Raw genomic sequence first — 21,410 nt, 5'->3', positions numbered from 1 at the left:
AACTATTTGCAGTAAGCCAGCAGCACTGTATAAAGGGAGGCATCTGTTCGCATGGAGTTTTTATTTTGTAAACCTGAGCGTTCATGAACTGCACTAGCGTGATGGAAACAAATAAATACTCATCAGTCAGCAGCTTCTCTGTGTGTCATTAGCGCTGATGGGGGGGCCAGTCGTAGGAATGATGGTATTCCTCCTGACTTCTTTGTAAAAATGGTGTTGTCAGCTTCATAACGACGCTCCCAGCTTATTGTCACAGCATGCATGGGCGGCACAGGAACGGAGACAAAAGGCGTGGGAAATTACATGGGAGCTTGTGCCCAAATGTGCCGCTATTCTTGGTCCTCATTCTGGAACAGCACGGGAAAGAAAAACCTTGAAAGGAGCGAAGCGGAGACTTAACAGATTTGGATAAAATTGTGTAGAATTCGCCTTCTGTATAGTTCAGCGGAGAGAAATACGGCACGGATGTGGCTTGGCATTAAAACCAAGTATTGATTGTAATGTCTTATGTTATTACTCTGACATCTCATTGCTAGCCTGGGTAGAGCAGAAAGCGTGTAAGAAGTTGAAGAAGCCCAGTGGTTTAACTGTGCTGTGCCGTAGCAACATGACATGTCGGCTGCTGTGATTGGCAGTTTCATTTATTTGAACAAGAGCAGGATTTTTACAACAGGGTGGCATTGAGATAGAAGGAGGCCAGATGGTGCATGACAAATTCCATGTTGCTGTTGGAAGAAGGAAAATGGAGGAAAATAATGAAGCAGGAAGTGTGATGAGGTAAAGGTTTAACACGTTGGTGCAGTTCTAGTCGAAGTTCAAAGTCTGATTGAAATCGTTTCATCTCACAATCTCACCATCTCTCATCCTACCTCTGACCTGCGTTAATTAGCAGCGGTTTTTGCACAGATGTCATCACATCCTGGCTCCTCTGCTCCCTGCTGCAGATATTTGGAAGGTAAAAATACAGATATTATTACACATAAGTGTAGCACTCAATAGCACATGAAAGCTACTGCATAAAAGTAGAGGCAAGTTTTAGAAGATGACAGCAGAAGTAAGCGGGGGTTTGCAAACTAATGTGTAGCAGAGGAGGAGGAGGACTGGGAGCCACCATCCCACACAAACCTGCCTGTAAAAACTGTGCTTCTCTCTGCAGTTCTCCTCCTACGTTCTCTCTGTGGTCATTTTGTCATCTTCTACACACTAGTATGTTGCCTCCGTGCTTCCCCGCCCATTCCGTTGAAATTCAGGTTGACCTTTTTTTTTTTACTCTGTTCACTTGTTCCATTCTCTGCAGCCAAGCCTGCAAACCTCACCCACAGTCCCCTGCACCTTTTACTCTCTTCTCGTGACACGTCACAGTAATGATTCGGCCGGCAGTGCTGCTGTGATGGTTGGCACGAAGCAAAAGTCAAAAAGTCAAATCTCCCGCCTATTCATCCACCCATGCATGTACAGATCACTGGCAGGTACAAACACACAGCGAGCACTCATCCTGTTTAGTTTTTTATCTTACGGGAAAATTATTAGTGAGCATCTTGGATGTCAAATATTTCAATAAGAATTCTACACGCTTCTCAGGTTATGCAACTAATACACACTCTGTCTCTCCCCCCATTCAATCTCTTACATTGCCGGTCTCTGTCTTTCTCTCTCTCTCTCACACACACACACAAATGCACAAGCTCTCTCACAAAACCTGAATTTTAGAGACAGAAGCGTCTGGAATTTTTTCACAGCCTCCCACAGCCGTCCTCGAACCTATCATTTTCTCTGCAGTGGAGCAACGGTGACGTATGCTCGTCGCTAGTGCAGCTGAATTTTAAAAAGCTCTACGCCCACGCTCAATACCACTACTGCAAGCATAATTATCATAAACTTTCCTCGCTGTCTGTAGCCCTTCTGTGTCTGTGTATGATTCTCCCGACTTATTCATTTGCAGACATTAATTCAGTTTTGATGGGAGGAGGGGGGGAGGGCAGGAGGGGTCTGGTAAATTTATGTCTTTTTGAAAATTGGCAGGTCATTGTGTAATTACCGCTGCTGTGTAATCACCTGGGTGTGGAGTGGAGGGTAGGGGGCATCAAAAGCATTTCCATGCAGTTTGCATCTGCACATTTCACTGTGTGTTTTGGTGCGTGCTGGTACATGTGTTACTGCACGCACAGATGCACAGATTGGCTTGGGAATGAATGCTGTTATATATTAACACCTTATATCAGCTGAAACAAGCATCAGAACTATGGATGTTTCACACACCTGTTTGAAGGGGGGGGGGCCCACAGCAAGTGTTAATTGTGCCACAGAAAGCAGAATAGTCACACCAAGGAAACGCAGCAGTGCTCCAGCATACATTCCCCCATGGCTGTCGACACCTAATGTTTACACTGATAATTTATTCACACTTTTCTTCCTTTTAGATTGAATGCTCTCGTGTAGTTGGGTTATCACCGTGCTATGATCAGTCAGGGAACAGGTGGGTGTTATGAAATGTCTTCACAATGTGGGAAATTAAGTGAATGTGGAACTGCAACCGTGAAAAGAAGAAACCTTAACAATAACACTTAAAATGTAATTAGAAGTTATTTTTCTGCCGGCTTCAGTAATTTTTTTTTTACAAATTAATGTGCTTCATTGATTTCTTTGCCGTCATAATTATTGTTTGCTGAAAATAGAGGAACGTTAGATTTGTGTTACATCTCAACCAAGTAAAGCAGAAACTGTTTAATGAGTCAGGCAGTCGACTAATAAATAAAAAAACCTCACTAAAATATTGCAGCTTATCAAATTTGATCTGATATATTGTGTTTTTTTTAAGTTGGAGTTGACAAACTGATGGCAATCTCTGATAATGACGATCAGAGAACCTTCATTGTGCTGTTGACTAATCTATACTTATAAGTTTTGGAGCTCAGTGGAGGCTCCAGCCGATCACCATCAGGGAAGTATAATAATGACTCATTATTCATGGACTTACACATTTACATTATTTTGGGCCACCCTCTAGTGGCCACTTGAGGAAATTAGGTTTCCCACGCTCTGCTTTATTTTCCAGTTCGGGAGTTTGCTGCAGTATATTTGTATTATCTCCCTTTTCAGAAGCATTAATAATTAAGCAATTTCTATTTTCTATTTTCTAATTCTGAAACAGTCTCATTGGAAAGTGCCAGACACATCAGCTTAACTTAATGCTTGTGCCTCAATTCAGCACATATATATGGAGAGTTACAGTAGGGAGTGAGGTCTCAAAATGAACATGCCCTGATTTTCTTGTGATTTTTCATTGCCTTTTTCTCTTAAGGCATCTTCTTTAAAGCATTTTGCTGTTAGTAAGCAGAAAAAGATGGTATCAGATGTCAGTTGTTATGATGAAAGCCTCCGGCAGTATCTTGGATTGATTACCAGTTCAGAGCTCATGTGTCTAGTCCTTGATTTACAAAAATCAGAGTTTCTGACTCTGTCCAATGAGGTCAGACATCTCATCCATCCAGGAGCATTTCTGAAAGCTGTGAAGATTTTTCCCTCTAATTTCTCCATGTTGAGCTCCCCCTGCAGGACATTACATTCACGTGTTCACAGTAAGCTATATTTGAAACATGACATCAATACCTTTGCTCTCATTAGACCTTGTGACTCACTCTAGCAAGATTTGACACTGACTTGTCACGCAGAGCTCTCCAACACTTCTGAGTAACGCAGATGACAAGAGTTAGCTTGTGCACTCAGGCAGTAGACCACAGCAGAGGTTAGATCTTTGTACTGGAAGGTGCTGGGTGCTCGCGAGCTCCTGTCACGCATGTGTGACTGATGTCAGCGACACCTTTTTGGCTGAGTGTGACTACAACCTGCCTAATGCTGATCATGCTGGGAGTCACGTTCATTCACTCTTCCTGTTGCTTCCTGTTTTCTAGACAGGAAGCAAACATTCTTCATGAAAGAGTCTACATATGTGTGCATGGCTGCCGTCCTCACACTGACTCATGTTCTAATACTGACGAGGGGTTAGTAAGCTTTACTCATGTGCCTTCGGATGCATCATGCAATCTGCTAGACAACACCAGTGTTTGTCGCACGTAGTGTCTGTGTCTTTATATAAACACACCAGTGCTGACTGTCTGTCATGTCTGCTGCTCAGACGTATCTCTCCTGAAGCTTCTACTAATAGGTGTTCAGATGATTCCAACCCCCCCCCCCAAAAAGGAAATGTTTAAAGGCCCAAAGGTAATCGTTGCTATGAAAGCCATTCCTAGTTCAGCGTCCCGCTAACTCTGGGCTTACAGGAGGTGACTGCAGCGTGGGTGAGGTTTAATTCAGAAAGTTCTCCCAAACTTTTTACATTAAAAAGTACTGAATGTAATCTAAGGCCCCTTCACACCTGATCACGAGTAGACAGCTCGGAGTGCAGGTGTAAACACACATCAGCTAGACCGCGGTCTGAGCTGCTCTCGTATTCTTTTAGCAGTGAGCACACTGCAGGAATTACTCCTGTTAGGAACTGTAGAAACAGAGGGGCCGAGGTGGCGCCGATTCAACTCAGCATCTTGGTTCTGTTGTGAATTCCTTCATTGGGAAAACCCCATTATTGGACCAACAGCTTTACTAATTGGATCAACAGCTCCTTCTAAATAAAGTACAAAAACAATCCCATGGAATTGCTGTCGGAGTCACACCGGTACTACAGGCTCATCAAGCATCTTGAGTCATTTTGCTGATTTCTTCTTTTGCTACTGCACCTTTGCTCATAGCAAGCAGAAATGATGTAGATGAAGTGAGGTCCAATCACCAGAGGTCAATATGGATGTTTGTGGAAATGTACTACAAGGCCAGATGTTGATTGACATACTAATGGCAGGTGTGAACAGAGGATTTTTAGGCTGTGTAGTTTCTCAGTGATGTGACTGCCCCCTACAGGATGTGTGATGTATTTATATTGGTGAATGACAGCTCTAGTTGAATTTAGTTGATAAGAGAAGGCAAAAATACAGACGATCTAATATTTGGTTATAATGAGTTTGTGCTGATACCTACTTTTAATTGAATTACTGTGCAGTTAGATGACAAACAAAAACCTCCCATGTGGAGCAGATTTATTGCGTGTATGTGTGGTGGATTTTGAATGTAATATTTCTGAAATATTTCTGAAAAAGCTGGAGAAAAATCAATTTCAGTATGTGTATCTGTGGCATTTACAGACAAAGAAATAGTTCTTATAGAGGTGATGGTGGCAACAAACATGATGACAAATTAGTGGAGAATTCCTTTGTGAGTTTGAATGAAGCTCAGGGGAAGGCATACTGGAAAAGGCAGATGTGCGCACACACACAGAGGTGGAAGGTAATTCAGGAACCTACGAACACGCCGATCCTGTTTTTCTGAAAAGTTTTGCCTCCCGGCTGCCATCAAGATACGGTTACAGGAGGGTGAAACATTTAGCTGTAGGACACAAGAGAGGCTCTGTTACGTGGTCAGCACTTTGAAATCCCTGGATTCACCACATAGCAGGTTTCCTCTGGACCGGACCGTAACAAAGACAACAGGATGGTGGATTAACTTTAATCCCATCCGTGTTTCTTATGTAGCATCCTGCTAACAACACCTGCATTACGAATTACCAGGAGGAAGCGACTCCAAGTGAACCGTGGCACATGGCCTCTCTGGGCCACTTCCTCAGATCGTCCAGCTCGGGCTTCTGCTGGTAACCACATTATCAGGTCTGTAGGGAGGGCACATCCCTGCCACAGTGTGATGTGAATGACACATCACAGATGTTTTTCTTTTTGTTGTTGTTGAAGTCTTGCTGGACAAAAGCAACAAAAGACTAACATGCCGCAGCTGAGAACTGAGCAGCAGGGAGATTTTCACAGCAGTACCTTGAAAGAAGCAAAAGAAACCCAGCAGGAGAGGAATGAAAAGAGGTCCAATGTTTTATTGAAGCTGATCTGACACAAAGATTCAGGTGGCTGAATGTTTTCTTTTTTAAATGGTTTTATCGTGAGTCGCGGTGGAGCCCCTTTGAGGATAGAACATGTTGCTGTGCTTCGGGAGTCGCAGGCGAACTCGACACCACCAGATCCAATGGAGCGAAACGGACTGTTTGCTTGACGATGAAACCCAGATTATTCCTAACCCTTGCTTCCAAGACACTTCAGGTAAACTCGAGCAGAGCTTGATACTGTGTCTTTAAGATTACACACACCTGATTGGTGCAGGTATGTGAGTGTGTTACAGTGTGTGATAGGAGGTTCCCTGTAACAATACCTAAAATGTTTTTGAATGCTTTCATTCTAACACCACTGATAAGAACACAAAAGAAAAATTTTACTCACACATACTGTAATTAGTTTTGTGTAAACAAAGTCTTTTCTGCAACTTGTTTGTCCTTCAGCTTGAGGAAATAATTAGTTTTCAACAAAACTTCTATTGTTTTAGATTTACTTGACTGCAACTTCTCTATTTCCTTGGTTAGAGTGGATTTCACACTTTGATGTCCTTATTAAATTGCCACTTTTTTCACTTTATAAGCAGTAATACCTAATTCTGACCATGCACCAGCTTCAATATATATATATATATATATAGGTTACAGGAAATTTTAATTTAATATCAAGCCATAGACGAGCTTGTCCCAATCTTCTGACATAAAAAATCCTTCTCAAGACATTTTCCACATTCTCTCAAATTATACTAATTACTGCCTAATTGATGTGAGTGTATCCCAAGTGAACGTTTCCCCCCTAAAACTTCTTCCGTTCACCACAAAGGGGCAGTGTTCTAACCCCCTCACACAGTGAGAGCTGCAGACTTGTGCAGGTAAAATCTGGTATGATTCAGTGCTGCTGTTTGTAGCACATGCAACTCTATATGGACGCTCCATTACAGTTCACTAATGTAGCAGAGAGCCAGAGAAGAAATGGATCAGGAGTTGTTTTCATTCCTAACATTTCATTCGATGCTTGGATTCACAGCTAAATTGTCAATGAAACTGAACAGCCTTTCTGTGTAATTACATGTCTTTCTACATAATGTCCTTTGCACCATTTTCCTTCACGGTAACCACCAGTGCTTTAAAAAGAAAATACCATTTCCTCACCATAAATAGCATCAGCCAATCTTACAATTAAGCATAAGCTCCCCCACTGAGTGAAGGCCGCCATGGGAGCAACTGAAAGTGGGATGTGTGATTGTTGTTGTGTGGATACTCTGTGACAGGTTATGTTAGTGGCACCTGGAGTGAGAGGCATTCCTGTTTTTAGTGTATAGTGTAAGCAGTGTGGACATCTGATGTACGGTATTCTCTTTTTTTGTTCTGCCATTTGTCAGAAGAAGACAAAGTGTCCATTCTTGGTGCTGTGTTGTGGATTGCAGTCTGATTACAGCAGTGTGTAATCAGCTCAGTCGTCTTTCAGTCTCATGTTCACGTTCTATCTGCTTGTGTCTCTGGGGGCTACAAGCAGCTCGGAGAAATCAGGAGGGCGTGTTTTAATGCCCCTGGGATCCACTCCTTGTTTTCCGTGTGTCCCGGGGGTTGGAAGGCAGCTGAAAGTTCAAACAGAGACACACTCCCTCATGCTCTGCATGGCAAGAGCTCAGAGATTAAGGGGTTTGTCTGCGCTGCCAACAACAAGGATTGCTCACAGTTCGTTACCTGCCAAAGAAGAAGGATGATTCACTGTTTTTTTTAAGTTGTAACTTTTTGACTTGGTTGCTAAATAAGCAAAGGAGAACCTGTTTTTCTTTCTTTTGTACGTCTGCTTGCACAGTAGAGGTATAAAACAGTGGGGAGAGAACAGTTACCATTTAAGTGCCTGTCTGAGTCTGCTGAGTAAAGGAGCCAGAGGATGCAGGTGGCAGCGAGGCTTTGCACTAACTTGTTTGAAGTTTTTTCCCATGTCAGAGGTGAAGGATTATGCTTGGCATAGGAATTTAGTCGTCAAATGAGCCGGATCTCAACTCCTGGGCAGAGATGTGAACAGCGGCCTGCGATTCACACTGAATGAGGATGTATGTGTGAAGTGCGATGCTATTCCTTAGCAGCGGGACTGCAGATGGGAACCCAAGGAGTACAGCTACTGGGACACAGCAGCAGGAGATAACTGTTTGCCCCATCTCTGTAATCTTGAAAGAAACACAAGGAGATGCACCGGTGTCAGAGCTGGGAATGGGCCGGGTTACCCACACCCAGGTGGAGAATTGCCAGCCAAAAGAAGAGATAATTAGTTTAGTGCCAATGGAGAAAAGCCCCAGGCTGGGCAGGGCACAACAGGAGCTCAACAGGTGGCCCTCCCTGAGCCGCACAGGTACAGCTGGGAGGCAAAGAGAGGAGGTGGTTGTGGAGGAAAATGAGGAGGAGTTGGAGGAGTTTGAGGGAAAAATGAGGACAGACAGGTTTCTGAAACAACCCTCCAAGAAGTCAGGAAACTCCTCACAACAAGACCGAGACGTGGCAGAGCTAACGGCTCAGGAGCTACGCTTACAGAGCTGGACGTCATGCTCTGACTATGTCCAGGCTAAAGGACTCAGGGATCATGGGACTGTTACAGGACATCGCTCTCTGCCACGGGCCGTGTTACGAAGGCCACGTCAGGATGAAGCCTTGCTCGGCAGGAGAACGATAAGCATGTATGGCGACCCCTTCAAACAGCAACACGATTCTCAATCTGAGCCAGAAAGACACCTGCGGAGGCCCAACAGCGTTTGTATGCTGGCAGGACCAGTTCAGTCTGAGACCCACAGCCAGAAGCTGTTCAAAAAGGGAGGCGTTTTAGAGAGCAACCAGCAGTACAGGAGCAGGAAAGCAGAGCTGAGGGCTGTGGATGGCCTCAGTCCTCTTGTGGTCCAACGCCCATCGGCCCCCGCAGAGGTGACCCTCAGGGGCAGCCAGAAGAGCTGGAAGCCCAGGCCTGTCAGCATGACAGTACTGGAGCTGAGAAAGAGGGGCTCTGATGATGAGTTAGACAGCCAGAGAAGCTGTAGCCACACAGGCGGCGATGGAGGAAGATTTCTTAAAGGGGGCCTCCGTTGGAGGCTCTTTGGAAAATCACTTCAAGATAAGAGCAAAGACAAGGAAGATGCAAAATCCAGCAAATCTGGTGCTTCAAAAAGTACGCTGAGCTCTTTAAGGCGGAGCCTTAGTCTGCGAATCAGAAGGACCCGGCCTCGAGACAAAATTAATTTAGGGTCTGAGTTTGAGTCAAAGGAGTATGCTCAGACTAAAAGTACTGCTGAGGAGACAGCAATGCCTCCACGGCCTTTCTCATACCTCACAGGAAGAATGCTTCCCACTGCCAATGAGCAGATTGAAGATGGGGGCATGCAGTTTATTCAGTACCACAGCATGGGAAAAGTCAAGGTCATGGAGGTTCCCCTCTGTCCAGTAAAACTGTCTTCCAAACCAGTTCAGGAAGAACCAAGCATATGGCAGCTGATAGCCAGTCGTTTCAGGAGGAAAGAGCAGCCCTGCAGTAGCAGATGTGAATCCCAGCAGTCCCAAAGCAAAGACAGTAGCCAGTATCCCAGGACAGGCAATAATAAGTCAAAGCCGGTCACCATAGAGACCCTGGCAGGCATTGACTTCCACAAAGGTCAAGGTAAGACCTGCAAACTGCTGGATTTATTTCTCAGCTCCACTCTCCTTTTGTATAGCCTCTCACTCACTGCACTTAAAGTTACAGCTCAAGAGAAACACGGAAGTCTGTTTTTTTCAGAAGGACATCCAAATGAAAAACATGTGGGGAAATGTGAGTTTGGATGGTGTTCAAAAAACGTCTGCTCCCAGAGAGCCCTTTTTGGAATTTCTATTTTGGGTGCTTTATTTCTCCAGTGTTTTCCATGTGTGAACCCCCTGTTTATATGCACTTACACAGCAAGTGCTTTGCCTTATATAAGGGTTTGGAAGTTCAGTAAATGAGTAGGTAGGTGACTGATAAGAATGCATTATAATGGATTGTTTTAAAGTGGGGCAGCTGTGGTGTGACACAGCCCCGATGCTGTTACCCAGACTCTGGACATGGGAGTCTTGATAATGCTGTCTGCTGGCCGCACAGAGACGCAGCTTAGAGAAACAGCATTAAAGCGGTTAGTGGCTGTAATGGGGATGAGTTTGGCAGTGTAGCAGGGCTAAATTAAGAGGGCTTACATGGTATAATGACGGGGAGAAGAGAAAAGGACTTAAGCACTGTGTTTAAAGGTTAACTCTGACAGTGCAGTCTGTTTGTCCAGTTGCCTGGAAGAACAGATATAGAGAAGCAAATATTTGTAACTATCTGAATTAATGGCTGTGATTTGCTACGGTTTGTTCGTCAAGCTCCAATTTCGCACCTTCTCACAGAGACCTAATTAGTCGTCTGTGACAACTTAATGACCTTTAGCGATGTCATATTCTGTTTTTCTGCTCATTAGGCCACCCTTTGAACGAGCATCTTATTTTCATGCTAACATAGTGCTTGTAAAGGGACCTGAGGTCAGCCCGATTGATCTTCTGTCTATTTGTATTTTCACATGACATGTTACCATGGTTACCCGCTTCTCTGTGGTGGACTGTCAAGTGGTGTTTGTACTTTATTATTCCACTGCAGAGTCAGACTCAGTCAGTCATCAGGAATGTAGGTGTGCCGATTAGTAGAGTTAGGTGTTCAATGCCCTGGGCGGGACTCTGCGCCTGTTCCTACCTGTCTAAGTGTTCTTAAATTAAATCCAGAAAGCTGAAGCCAACTAAACACACACACACACACACACACTGAGGCTGTGCTCAAGTGTGTGGGTAAAGAAGTTTGGGGGAAGGGAGTTGGAGGTGTCCCCACCCCCACCTGTGGAGGAACAAAGCCACTCTGTGGATCCAAGAGTGATCAGTGAACCGTGAGCAGAGATGGAGGCTCTCTGGGGGTCTTATATAGTTGGAGGAGCGGTGGCTGGCCATGAGGCGTAGGTGGTCAGCAGTGCACGTATCTAGTGATGGCTGAAATGCTGGGAATGGGATTGTAGATAGCAGAGCTTTGTAATAAGCTTTAGTACAGCATGTCAGGGTTCCTCAGAGGCAGCAAAAACACTCAGTGATGCGTATTTATGCGGACTCGCCTTGACTTGCTTCTACCATTCGAGAATTTAAAGAAATCTCCCCATGTGTGTGAGAGAGTCAAGCTCATTTATCTTGAATCACACTCACAAGTTATTCATGAGGATGGAATCCCCTGTACTTCTTCTTCTCCTTCTACTTTCTTTTTGCTCCATCTCATTTGATATCTTGCTGTAAATCCCTGCCAACAGTGTTTCCTCTTAACCTTTTCAGTTGAACTGTCTGTGTGTTCCAAACATAACAAAAAGAAAGAAGAGATCATTTAGAAAATGCTTCTGTTGTTGTACATCAGGGCGACCGCTGAGTCCTAATAGGAAGTCATATTCGAGATAAATAGACTGTTTTAAGGAGAGTTGGACAAACAGTAACACTGTGATGATGCCCTCTCACCTGCTGCTGCAGGATACACAGGAAGACACTTTAATATTGAAAAATCACTGAGTCATGCACAGTCTGGGCAGGAGCAGAGGGAAATCTGTTAATAACTGAATATACCTTGTATTTGAGCATCTGCCTCTCTCATCTCAGCTCAAGTACACGTTGTTCTGCAGGATAGTGATTCAGCATTCTGGAAACAGTTTCAACAGCAACTACTAAAACTTTCAAGGTGTATCACACATCCTCTTTAATGCTGTATGTGCTATGATCGGTGGTTGATTGTTTACTTGGAATTATGTTTTTGCACGGACAAATCTGATGGGTATTTGACCGTGCCTTCTTTTTGTCACTTTGCCATAAATGTTGTGATGACAATCTTACTACATAGTAACATATTTGTGTTTTCAACAACATATCTGAAATGCATGCAGCCGCATTAAGATGGAGGCACAGCCGAGAAAAGACACAGGACAGAGACAGGCTGTCTTCATGTTGCTTTGCACCAGCTGGATTCTCAAGCTCACATGATAATCCATGTCGCTAGACTTCCGGCTACAAGCTTGTGTCTGGACAACCACAGTGTTTTAGTGTTTTGGCTGTGATGACAGGGAGCAGGCTTGATAGACAGGTGCTTCATTCAATCACATTCCAAGTTTCTTTTTTTTTAAAGATCCTATGACGATTTTGCATATAGTCGGTGTAAGAAACCATCTGGTTCATCAGGTTAGTCTGCATCCAGGAGCACAGGGAATATGAGGGCAGTGTTTTCAGAGGCAGGAATGGGCCAAGCTGAGGGCAATGTGGGGGAGTACAGGAGGAACTTAAATTCATCCAAGTGTTCTTTTTTTTTTATACTTTAATAATAAAATAAAATTGCTTAAAGCTGCCAGCAAGTAGCACCACACACCAGTGAGTGCAGTGGAGGCAATGCGGGTAAACTGCCTTGCCCAAGGACACACAACAATGACTAGGGAGGAGTTGGGATTGAACCACCAACCTTCTGGTTATTGGACAACCCTGCTCTACCACTGCTGCCCACTGGTTTCTCTGTCATGAGGATATCTGGATGAGGCCGGCAGAATATCAGGATGGCAGAATATTGACACTTAAACAAAGCGGCAAGTTTCATGTCTGAACACTGGTAAAGATTAACTCTGACACCTCACCCAGCACATTCACACAGCCAGCTCAGGTATTGTACACTTCTTGAAAACCCAATTTACAAATCACGTGTTAAACGCAAATCCTGTTTGAACCAGGATGTCCAATTTATTTTCAGGGAAGTGATCAATAGCTATCAGCAGACAACACAAAGCTTTAAGAGCTTTAAGTAGGGCAGGCCATTCAGGCCGCATTAGACTGGCACAGCATAAAGATTTTTACCTTGTTCTCTGCTGATTGTGTTTGTCACTTACTCCTTTGGTTAGAAATAACAGGCTGGTGTCTGGGAGCCCGGCAGAGCAGAGATAACGGGGCTGCTTTCTGCCTAAACGTTTATTCAGAGTGATACATATAAAACCAGGAGCATTTTTCCAGGGGTGCACGATAAAAGTAGACAGAGAACGTTGGTGGGTCATGAGGTTGGCGACTGATCTGAGTTGAGATACTAATTGCTAGCTAAATTCTCACTCTGTAATTTATGACAGGGGGAAAGCATGGTTGGAAAGTTTAGACCTCAGCGTCGTCCTCTCTCATTCCAAAAACCACTTCACATTTGCTTCACATAGAAATTCATGCATGTATACGCACGCACTCAAACAAGCATGAACGCAGGCTCGCATTTTCTGTTCTCACAAGAGTGGAATAAGACGGGGAGTGATTTTGCTTCACATCGCTCAAACTGAATGGTAATTTTTATCAGTGTAGACATGAGCACTGAAGTGAAAAACCCGACAAACAGGCTGACGACACAGTTTTCCCCTCGTAGAGACAAAGGCACTGGTGTCCTCTGTTAGCGTCGCAAACGGCAGGGCTCTCTTGTTTCCATAGGTTTTCTGGGACACAGTGAAATGGGGATGGTCATATTTAAAGAGTGACGTAACACAAAACACATGGATTCAATTAGGGCCCCTTCTTTCTCAGAGTGGTGGAAGTGTATGTTTTTCAGGATGGCAGCAGTCTGACATGTTGATGTTTGCTTGCTGTGTTAGTCCAGATTTTGAATGTTGTGAATGTTGTTGTTGATGTTGTTACGGTCAACAACAAGGGGACATGCTGTGCCAGAGGTGCAGCACTTCTCAGTCACTTCCATTTCTGCGCTGGCCTTTATAACACTTCATTTCTGTGCACACTTATTTGTGTGTGTGCCTGTGTTAGAATGAAAGTGTGATTATGAGCACTGCAGGGAAATGTGGGAAAAACGGGCTATTTTTTTCCTCTTGTTATACTTTGCAAATATCTGAAGGAAGTTCTGAAGCTTGTGCTACATCAACAATCCTACTTAAGTGAAAGTCTTACTTATAATAAATGTACTTAACGTGTTGACGTCAATATCTAGGTGGTGCCATTGTGATAAAGTATGTAGATATAGCTCCTGGTGATACTTCTGCCTCTACAGATGCCACTACTAGTAAATCACTGCCAACACGCTTTTCTTTGAGGCCGACACAGAATGCACTGTTATACCCATTTTATTCCGTTTTTGGGCCCTCTAAATTCAAACATATCTTTTCAATAAGCTCACTGGCGGCTCAGTTCAGTGGAGGCTGACCCTGGATCCATGTTCAATGGTAAGGTGAGCTGTAGAGGACAGGAGGCCAGCGACACCAGACCAAACACCAGCTCTGCTATCATTGGAGCTGATAGAGCCACCTGAGTGGTTTAAACTTTAGAGATACTGACATAATCCATATTTTTGTGTAGATCGAGGCAAAATGTTGGCCAAACTGTGTTTATGAAATGTAACGACAAACATAGAAATGAAGTCGAGTAGGAAGTATAGGTAATAGCTGCAAAGTGTAATGGAGTAAAGTCTAAAGTATGCACTATTATTTTTACTTATGTAAAGTATAGAGAGTACAGTAAAGAAGTGCAAATACTTAGGTACATTCCACTGCTGTATCTGTGTGTCCATCTGATTCTTATAGACGTCAGTCACTGTGTATGCTTCCTCCAGACTCCAGGTGATCCTGTAATATAATAAGAACTACTACACACACCTACAAAGCGCTGGTACTTTACAATGTGTTTGTCTAATTGCTAGCTGTAACTATTATGTTTCATCAAGCCTACAATTACAAGAAAAATAACACAATATATACAACATGACAGGAAATCTTAGGTAAAAGGTCTGATCTGATATCTGAGATCTTATCTGTGTGACCTGCGCTGAGTTTCCTGCACTTTAAAACGGAGGTAAATGGATGTCTTCGCTCATGTTCTGACATGTCAAACCCACACTCAGAGTGCTTAACTGGAGGCGTGTTGTTTAGAGACTGCTCCGCTCCACACAATGCTCGGTGAAAGGCCCTACTGTTCGGGATGCACTCTCCTCTCCCACAACAAGTGAGACATGCAGAGCAGCGGGAGGCTTCTTTGTAAATGGTGGCCAAACAAGTAAACATTTTTAATTGTAGTAGGTAAAGGATTATTTCTGTCGTTCATACCTATAGATTACATTTTGAGACGTGTTTATAGTGACGGTGCTCACCTTATGCTGTCATTCTCCTCATCACAGCATGGCCCAGGGCTACAAAGGGAAACCACTATTTGCTGAAACAAACAGGCTCAGTGTAATGATACTGCATGAATGCTTTAATTGTTATGGTTTTGGACATGTGGTGTACACACCTTGTTGCCTGGAGAAGCTGTGTGCATACTCCTCTGTATCAGAGATCTTCCTGAGGGGGGGTTCAGCTGGTGAGAGAGCCATGATCCAAAACAGGAAGGTGGTCTTTGTTCTAATAGTTGTTATGACACATAGCTGTGTGTGCTCTATCTCTGTGGGAAACGTGGAGTTGTCATTTGTGTTGTGTTGTGCATTGTTCTTTATAGTGCTCTTACCTACTGCCCCCTTTTCAAAGCACTATTATCTAGTAAAAGACTCCAAATGTCACTGGAAAACCAAACAAGTTGAATCAGGCCTGATAATAGCAGGCTTTTAAAATAGATTAGCTAAATCCCCTTCTGAGGTTGTACTGTGTTGAAACCTTATATTGAAATAGCCTGGATGGACTGTACCTACAATAACTGTTGCACAGTTCTCTCTCAAAAGGAAAGGTTAATGCTGAACAATTATGGTCATTAGGACGAATTAATGGATGTACTTATATATTATATATTTATATACACAAAGTGGACACATATATCTCACATGCTGGTCTCCCAGGTAACAGCTGAGACACACATTACAGCTCTGATGCAATGGAAGAATAGCTCTCTACTCCAGGCCAGACTTTAGCCAAAGCTAATGCAAAGCTAGCAAGATTTAAAGCCCCATAACATTGTTTACAGTTGACACACACTAAATGTAGTTTTACAGTATGTGTAGCAACAGCTAATCTCCCATGTCATTTGACCCCAAACCAATATCTAGATTTTCACTGAGGCTGTAAACAAAGGTGTCCCTGTTGCTATGGTTACCTGCCATGTGCCTTGGTTTGGTGACCCAGGAGGTGTCTTTCGGATATCAACCTCTTAAACACTGATTGATTAGCCGATTACTTGTTGCAGCAGTTTTTTATTTGATGTCTTGTTTTCTGGGTCAAATCCTCCTGAAGTGTAAAGATATGTTTGCTATTCTCTCAGAGGGTTTTCCTTTAATAATGATCAAAGTTTAAAAAAAAAAAAAAAATCGCAGAATTAAGATGTGGGTGTGAAATCAAAAACAAAGTGTGAACAGGCATATCACGATACTCGATCGCTGAGTGGTTTAAATTGTAGCTGACTCGCCTGTAGATAAGCTCATCATATCTATATGGCAGCTGCAGCGTTACTCATAAAACCTTTAGCAGATTCTACAGACATCAGATGACATCATATATCATACTACTGTTAATGTCATGTTACCTCTTTCAGTGCTGTGTGACGTTAATTTTATTCTCTTCCTCTTTTCAGACTCGTTTGTCAACAGCCAGGAATGGACATTGAGTCGATCAGTGCCAGAGCTGAAAGTGGTGAGTAACTTTCTACTGCCGGCTTCTCACTGATGGATTTAAATGTCAGTGGGAAAGCATGTTCTCTTCATGTAACACTGCATCTCACATGAGAGGGAACATTTGAGAGATTGGCCGGACTTTTCTCTGGCTCATAGTTTGGTGATTTTTAATGAGATGCGTTGGCATGGTGACGCAGGGTGGCTTGCAGCAGGATACAAGATGAGTGACAGTTTTGGGCTAGACCGGTGACACATCCTGGGTCCGATCCCACCCCTGGCACAGTGAGAGACACACAGCCACTGCCAAATGCACAGCTAACATCCTCACATGATTTACACACACATAAAGACGAGCACAAAAGCTCCTCTCCGCCTTTCTGTCCGTGGATATAATATTTCTGTGTTTAGTGAATTCATTGTTGTGGCGTCTTGCAGAAGGGAAGTGAGATTCACCGCAAGCTCAAAGACAAATGAGCTTTGTTGACTTCAAACACTTAAATGTGTCTGTTTCATTTAAAGGTGTTAACTGCTAGTCTCCACACAGGGACCTGGAATTAAGTGTCGCAGAATAGCTTTTAAAGAGTTGCTGTTCAGCGACGAAGTGAAATCTGTTTCTTCTTTTTTCACGCTGCAACAATAATAAAGTGAACCAGGGTCAGCACGTTCACTCCAGATTAATAGAAATGATCATAATCGCTCGAGAAACCCTTTAATACATACAGCAGTGGTATTTAACATTTCACTCATTTCACTGCAGGCTCTTGATCTTCATCTCCGCTCTGTTAAATGTGCCCAGATCAGAGCTGAACATCTGTAAAGACGAGTGAGAGTTGTGTGGAGTGGGGTAGTGCTGATGCGGTGTTTTGATTTCATGAAGCCTGTATAACCAGCAGGTCAGAGCGCCGAACAGTTTACACAGCAGGAGCTCTGTGTTTGCGGTACCTTCAAAGCTGTCGTTTGTGTCGACTCGTAGTTTTTAACCACACACAATGTACAACTTATTTACTCGACTGGAGTTTCTTGTGATATAATGTGTATATTATAGAGAGGGTGGGCTTGGGAAGACCTTAAACAGATCTTTTCTCTAAAGCCCCAAACATCCCTATAATTAGAACCATACCTGACTTTAACACCCACTAATGATCTGAAGGAGAGGAGGGTGAGGGTGGGTGGAAGAGGTGGAGGTGGAGGAGGAGGGGGAGGGGATGAGGCATGTTGCAGCCTTTGTTCTTTCCAGACATGCTGGCAACGTCAGCCCACCCTCTGCCATGCATCACCCTGAAGGCTTTGCCCTGGTCTAGACACCAGGGAGAGGAAGCAGAGGAAAGAGCGCACGTTTCAAAGCTCACCTGGCCTTCATAAAAGACGTGTGCGTTCCTTAACTACAAACCAAATCTCCTTTATGTAGTTCATTAGCTCTTACTTTTAGCCCTTCAGGCGATTTATAGTTTCAATTCAAATCAGCACGGAATAAAATCTATTAACGCAGAAGCAAAATCCATTACAATGAAAACTGAGTCACCTCCAAGTTTTATTATTTTCTGCAGTAATTATAGCCTAGCCGCTCGTGCATATGTGAAGCAGATGTTATTATCAAGATTTCAGATTATAAAATCCAGCTAAGATTAATTTTAGTCATTATATATGAGGGGTGATGTGCTGTACCAGTTATAGACCTCACTCTGAGTCGTTATGCAAAAAAAAGTCAAAAACTTTTTTCATGTTTCTGTTTCGAGTAGTTGGAAGTTGCAAGTCAGCACTTTCTGAATAATATAAAAAAAAAAAAACATCCCCGCCTCTGTGGAGTCATCCTTTACCTAACTTTAACACCCGGGAAGCTCCATGAGAACAGAGCGATGATGGTAGAGGAGGGTGAAGAATCAAGAAGAACTCAAACATGGCAGAGGGAGCCTGGAAGATGATGAGATGTTCACAGCATGGAAAAGTAGCAAGTGACAATTCCTTAGGCCAAAAACGTATCAATCACCCATCCACAAGCATTTATTTATTATTGATATAAACAGGAGCGTCAGCCTCTGATTTATCAGTCTGGCTCTGCTGGTAAAGCCGTCGTCTGCAAAAATGATTTGGATCTAAGAACTTAGACGATGAAGAGGAACTGAGACTTGATGCTTGCCAGCCAAGCAGAAGTCAAAGGAATTTGAAATATGCTTTGAAATTCCTGTTTGATTTTTTAATATTAAAGTGTTTGATTGATAATATATATATATATATATATATGTATATATAATGAGGCAGCGGAGCAGATATGTCAGAAATGCGGAAAGCCTGAGTGCTGTTGCAGGTGTGTGTTAGGTTCTCTGTTTTTATACCATTGCTAACTGCAATATTTTGCTCTTGACCTTGCAGGGCATTGTGGGAAATCTGTCCAGTGGGAAGTCTGCCCTGGTGCACCGATACTTGACAGGCACATATGTGCAGGAAGAGTCTCCTGAAGGTAAGGGTGGAGGGTCATGATGTGATTACAGACACAGGGACGCTCCCGTGGCCTTCATGTCATACTGTTTCACAGCTTGTCACACACTTTGTAATACACTGTCGCACTACTATGAAACGAAATGAAATGTTTTGACAGTGTCTCACAAATGAAGAGAATTCTTGCTCTGCGTTTCAAATGGTAATTCATACAGGAAGCTGCTGGGTGGTAAATTAGCTTCCTTTTGTTTTTCTTAAGAGGAAAGTCAAGCATGTTGGCACGCATTTCTATACCATACAGAAGGATACACATATTGGGCTATTTACATAAAGTATGGCACAAGTTTGTTGCAGCCTTTGAGAGTACTTTTCTAATTAGTTTGCATTAAAATATTTTGTGTTGGAGCTTCCAGATGCCAGGATTGATTATTGGCTTGGTTCACATCACATCATTTTTTTCCCCCGCTTCTTCTCCAAGAGATAATGACAAAGCAAACACATTTCTGTTAAATTGGGGATGATTGCTCATTGTTCAAACATGGAAGAAAAACTACAATTATGATGTTTCTACCAGGACTGTAAATTAAAGTTTTTTTGTTATAATTATGAACCGGAGCCAGTTTCTGACCGCTTTATGCTGTTAAACCACTGACTGTGATCAGAAAAAGAAATCTTAACAAGCATGCCCCCTTCTGGCCTGAAAAGCACGTCCTCCAAAAAAAATCCACAAAGATGTTGGCAAACCCGGAGTTAACTGATGATCTTTGAGGGGTTTACAGTGTTTCATTTTAGTGTAATTATAGCGAGGATGAGACATGAAGCGCATAATTAGTTTCTGGCATTTTGCAGCATCGAGGGAGAAAAATCCTCATAGCTTAATTAGTCCTCGAAAAATCAATGGTGGTTAAAAAAAAAAAACAGAGGGAGTGTTGTTGCTGTAATCAAGGAAACATGTCAGTTCAGATATGTCCTTTTACTCTCTGAGCTGTGAGTCGCTGTGATACCACATACCTGCCTCGTGTACGGAGCAGCAGCTGCCTCCTGCGTGCTGGCTTTACTCCAGTTTGAGCGTTTTACATTGCAGGAAGCACAGGAAGGTTTCAGCAGTGGCTGTTACTTCGCTGTTTTGTTCCTGAGCTTTTTTGCTATGATATCTGGAGAAAAAAAAAGAAAGAAAAGGTACTGGGGTGTGTTGCCATGGCAACGCCGGATGGAGCTCCGTTGGATTGTGGCTCTGTGTCAAGGTCTAAGCCTCCGTGTAAGCAGAGTATGCTTACTGCGTGTTAACCATGCCTACCAACTCTCTCTCAGTAGGCTCCGTGTACGGTTATTAATCACCTCTTGTTTTGTTTTTTTGTGGTGATGAACGTGATTCAAAATGATTCATAATTAGTTTTTGTCACGCCGGGAAAGAAGAAAGAGAGTGCCGCAGCCTGCTTGGTTTTTTTCACACCGCCGTGGATGCATTGTATTGGCTATAAATAAAGACAGCCTCCTGGATGATTATGTAACTGAAATGTTTACTTCAGATTCCATCCATGTTTTCACCCGAGCCGTATGCTCTCATTACCGGCGCTGATATCCTAAAGTCTTTTCCATAATCTGGTTCTGGCGTGAGTACACGCTGCCAGCTTCCATACAAACTCTGATAAATCTTTGATTCAGCGTGCGTATCGCTCTGATCCAGCCTTTCACGCGGTGTACTGATGAGCCTCCTCATCTCTTTTTTTTTTCTCCCCCTGCTTTACATGCAGACACATAGTTTCTCAGTCCTTTGTCTGACTCTCCAAAGCTCTGCGACTAAAAAAAATAAATAAATAAGTGCAAAACTGGCTGCTGGTTCATGATTCTCTCTCTCTCTCTCTCTCTCTCTCTGTTACACAACCAGCATCCAGCAGGGCTTGAGAGGATGTGGGAGAATCCCCTATTTGCCAAACGGGCTAAAGTGGACTTAACAGGGTGGAAGTGTGGCTCAAGTGGATATGTATCGCTTGCTGACACAGAAAAACAGTCAGCCTATTAAAAATTAGAGGGCCCAGAGACTGTATAGCCCTTATATCTCCTCTGTGAAGTGCGATCTGTAGTGTGTAATAGGCTGGTTGATCGACCTGATCTCTCGACACGCCTTTGAAATTCCTAGACGAAGAAGTGTGAGAGTTGTACTTTTTATTCTGTTATATATATATATATATATATATATATATTTTTTATAGATTTCATAATCTTTTCACATTTGCGCATTATTCAATTTTGTCAAATTGCTTTGAGCGTATTTTGGTATTCATAAGACTGCGTTTTGACTCCCAGGGACATCTCTAGGCCCACAACTTTCTCATTAGAATGTTTTTAATCTCCACAGGATCACGAACCATTTAAATGATATGCAAAATCTAATTTACTGCGTGGTTCTCCCATTGGTCTCTTCTTTAT

The 21,410-nt window shown here is 43.1% G+C and overlaps 1 protein-coding gene across 5 annotated transcripts in view; it reads left to right on the top strand.

Moving 5' to 3' along the window:
• The window catches only part of agap3 (ArfGAP with GTPase domain, ankyrin repeat and PH domain 3), a 98,837-nt gene that overhangs the window by 31,228 nt on the left and 46,199 nt on the right, over window positions 1-21,410 (top strand). For 2 of the 5 annotated variants that reach the window (XM_028426776.1, XM_028426775.1), the window contains exons 1-3: window positions 7,596-9,587; window positions 16,505-16,563; window positions 18,915-19,002. In XM_028426776.1, coding sequence (XP_028282577.1) covers window positions 8,018-9,587; window positions 16,505-16,563; window positions 18,915-19,002 — 1,717 coding nt within the window. In that variant the 5' untranslated portion in view covers window positions 7,596-8,017. Of the gene's footprint in view, window positions 1-5,396; window positions 6,150-7,595; window positions 9,588-16,504; window positions 16,564-18,914; window positions 19,003-21,410 lie in introns of those variants that run through there. The other 3 variants (XM_028426779.1, XM_028426777.1, XM_028426780.1) reach the window with 2 other exon arrangements.

Source organism: Parambassis ranga, chromosome 17, assembly GCF_900634625.1.
Source record: "Parambassis ranga chromosome 17, fParRan2.1, whole genome shotgun sequence".
Lineage (NCBI taxonomy): Eukaryota > Metazoa > Chordata > Actinopteri > Ambassidae > Parambassis > Parambassis ranga.
The sequence above is the reverse complement of the archived record's forward strand: the minus strand, read 5'-3'. Positions and strand labels throughout refer to the sequence as shown.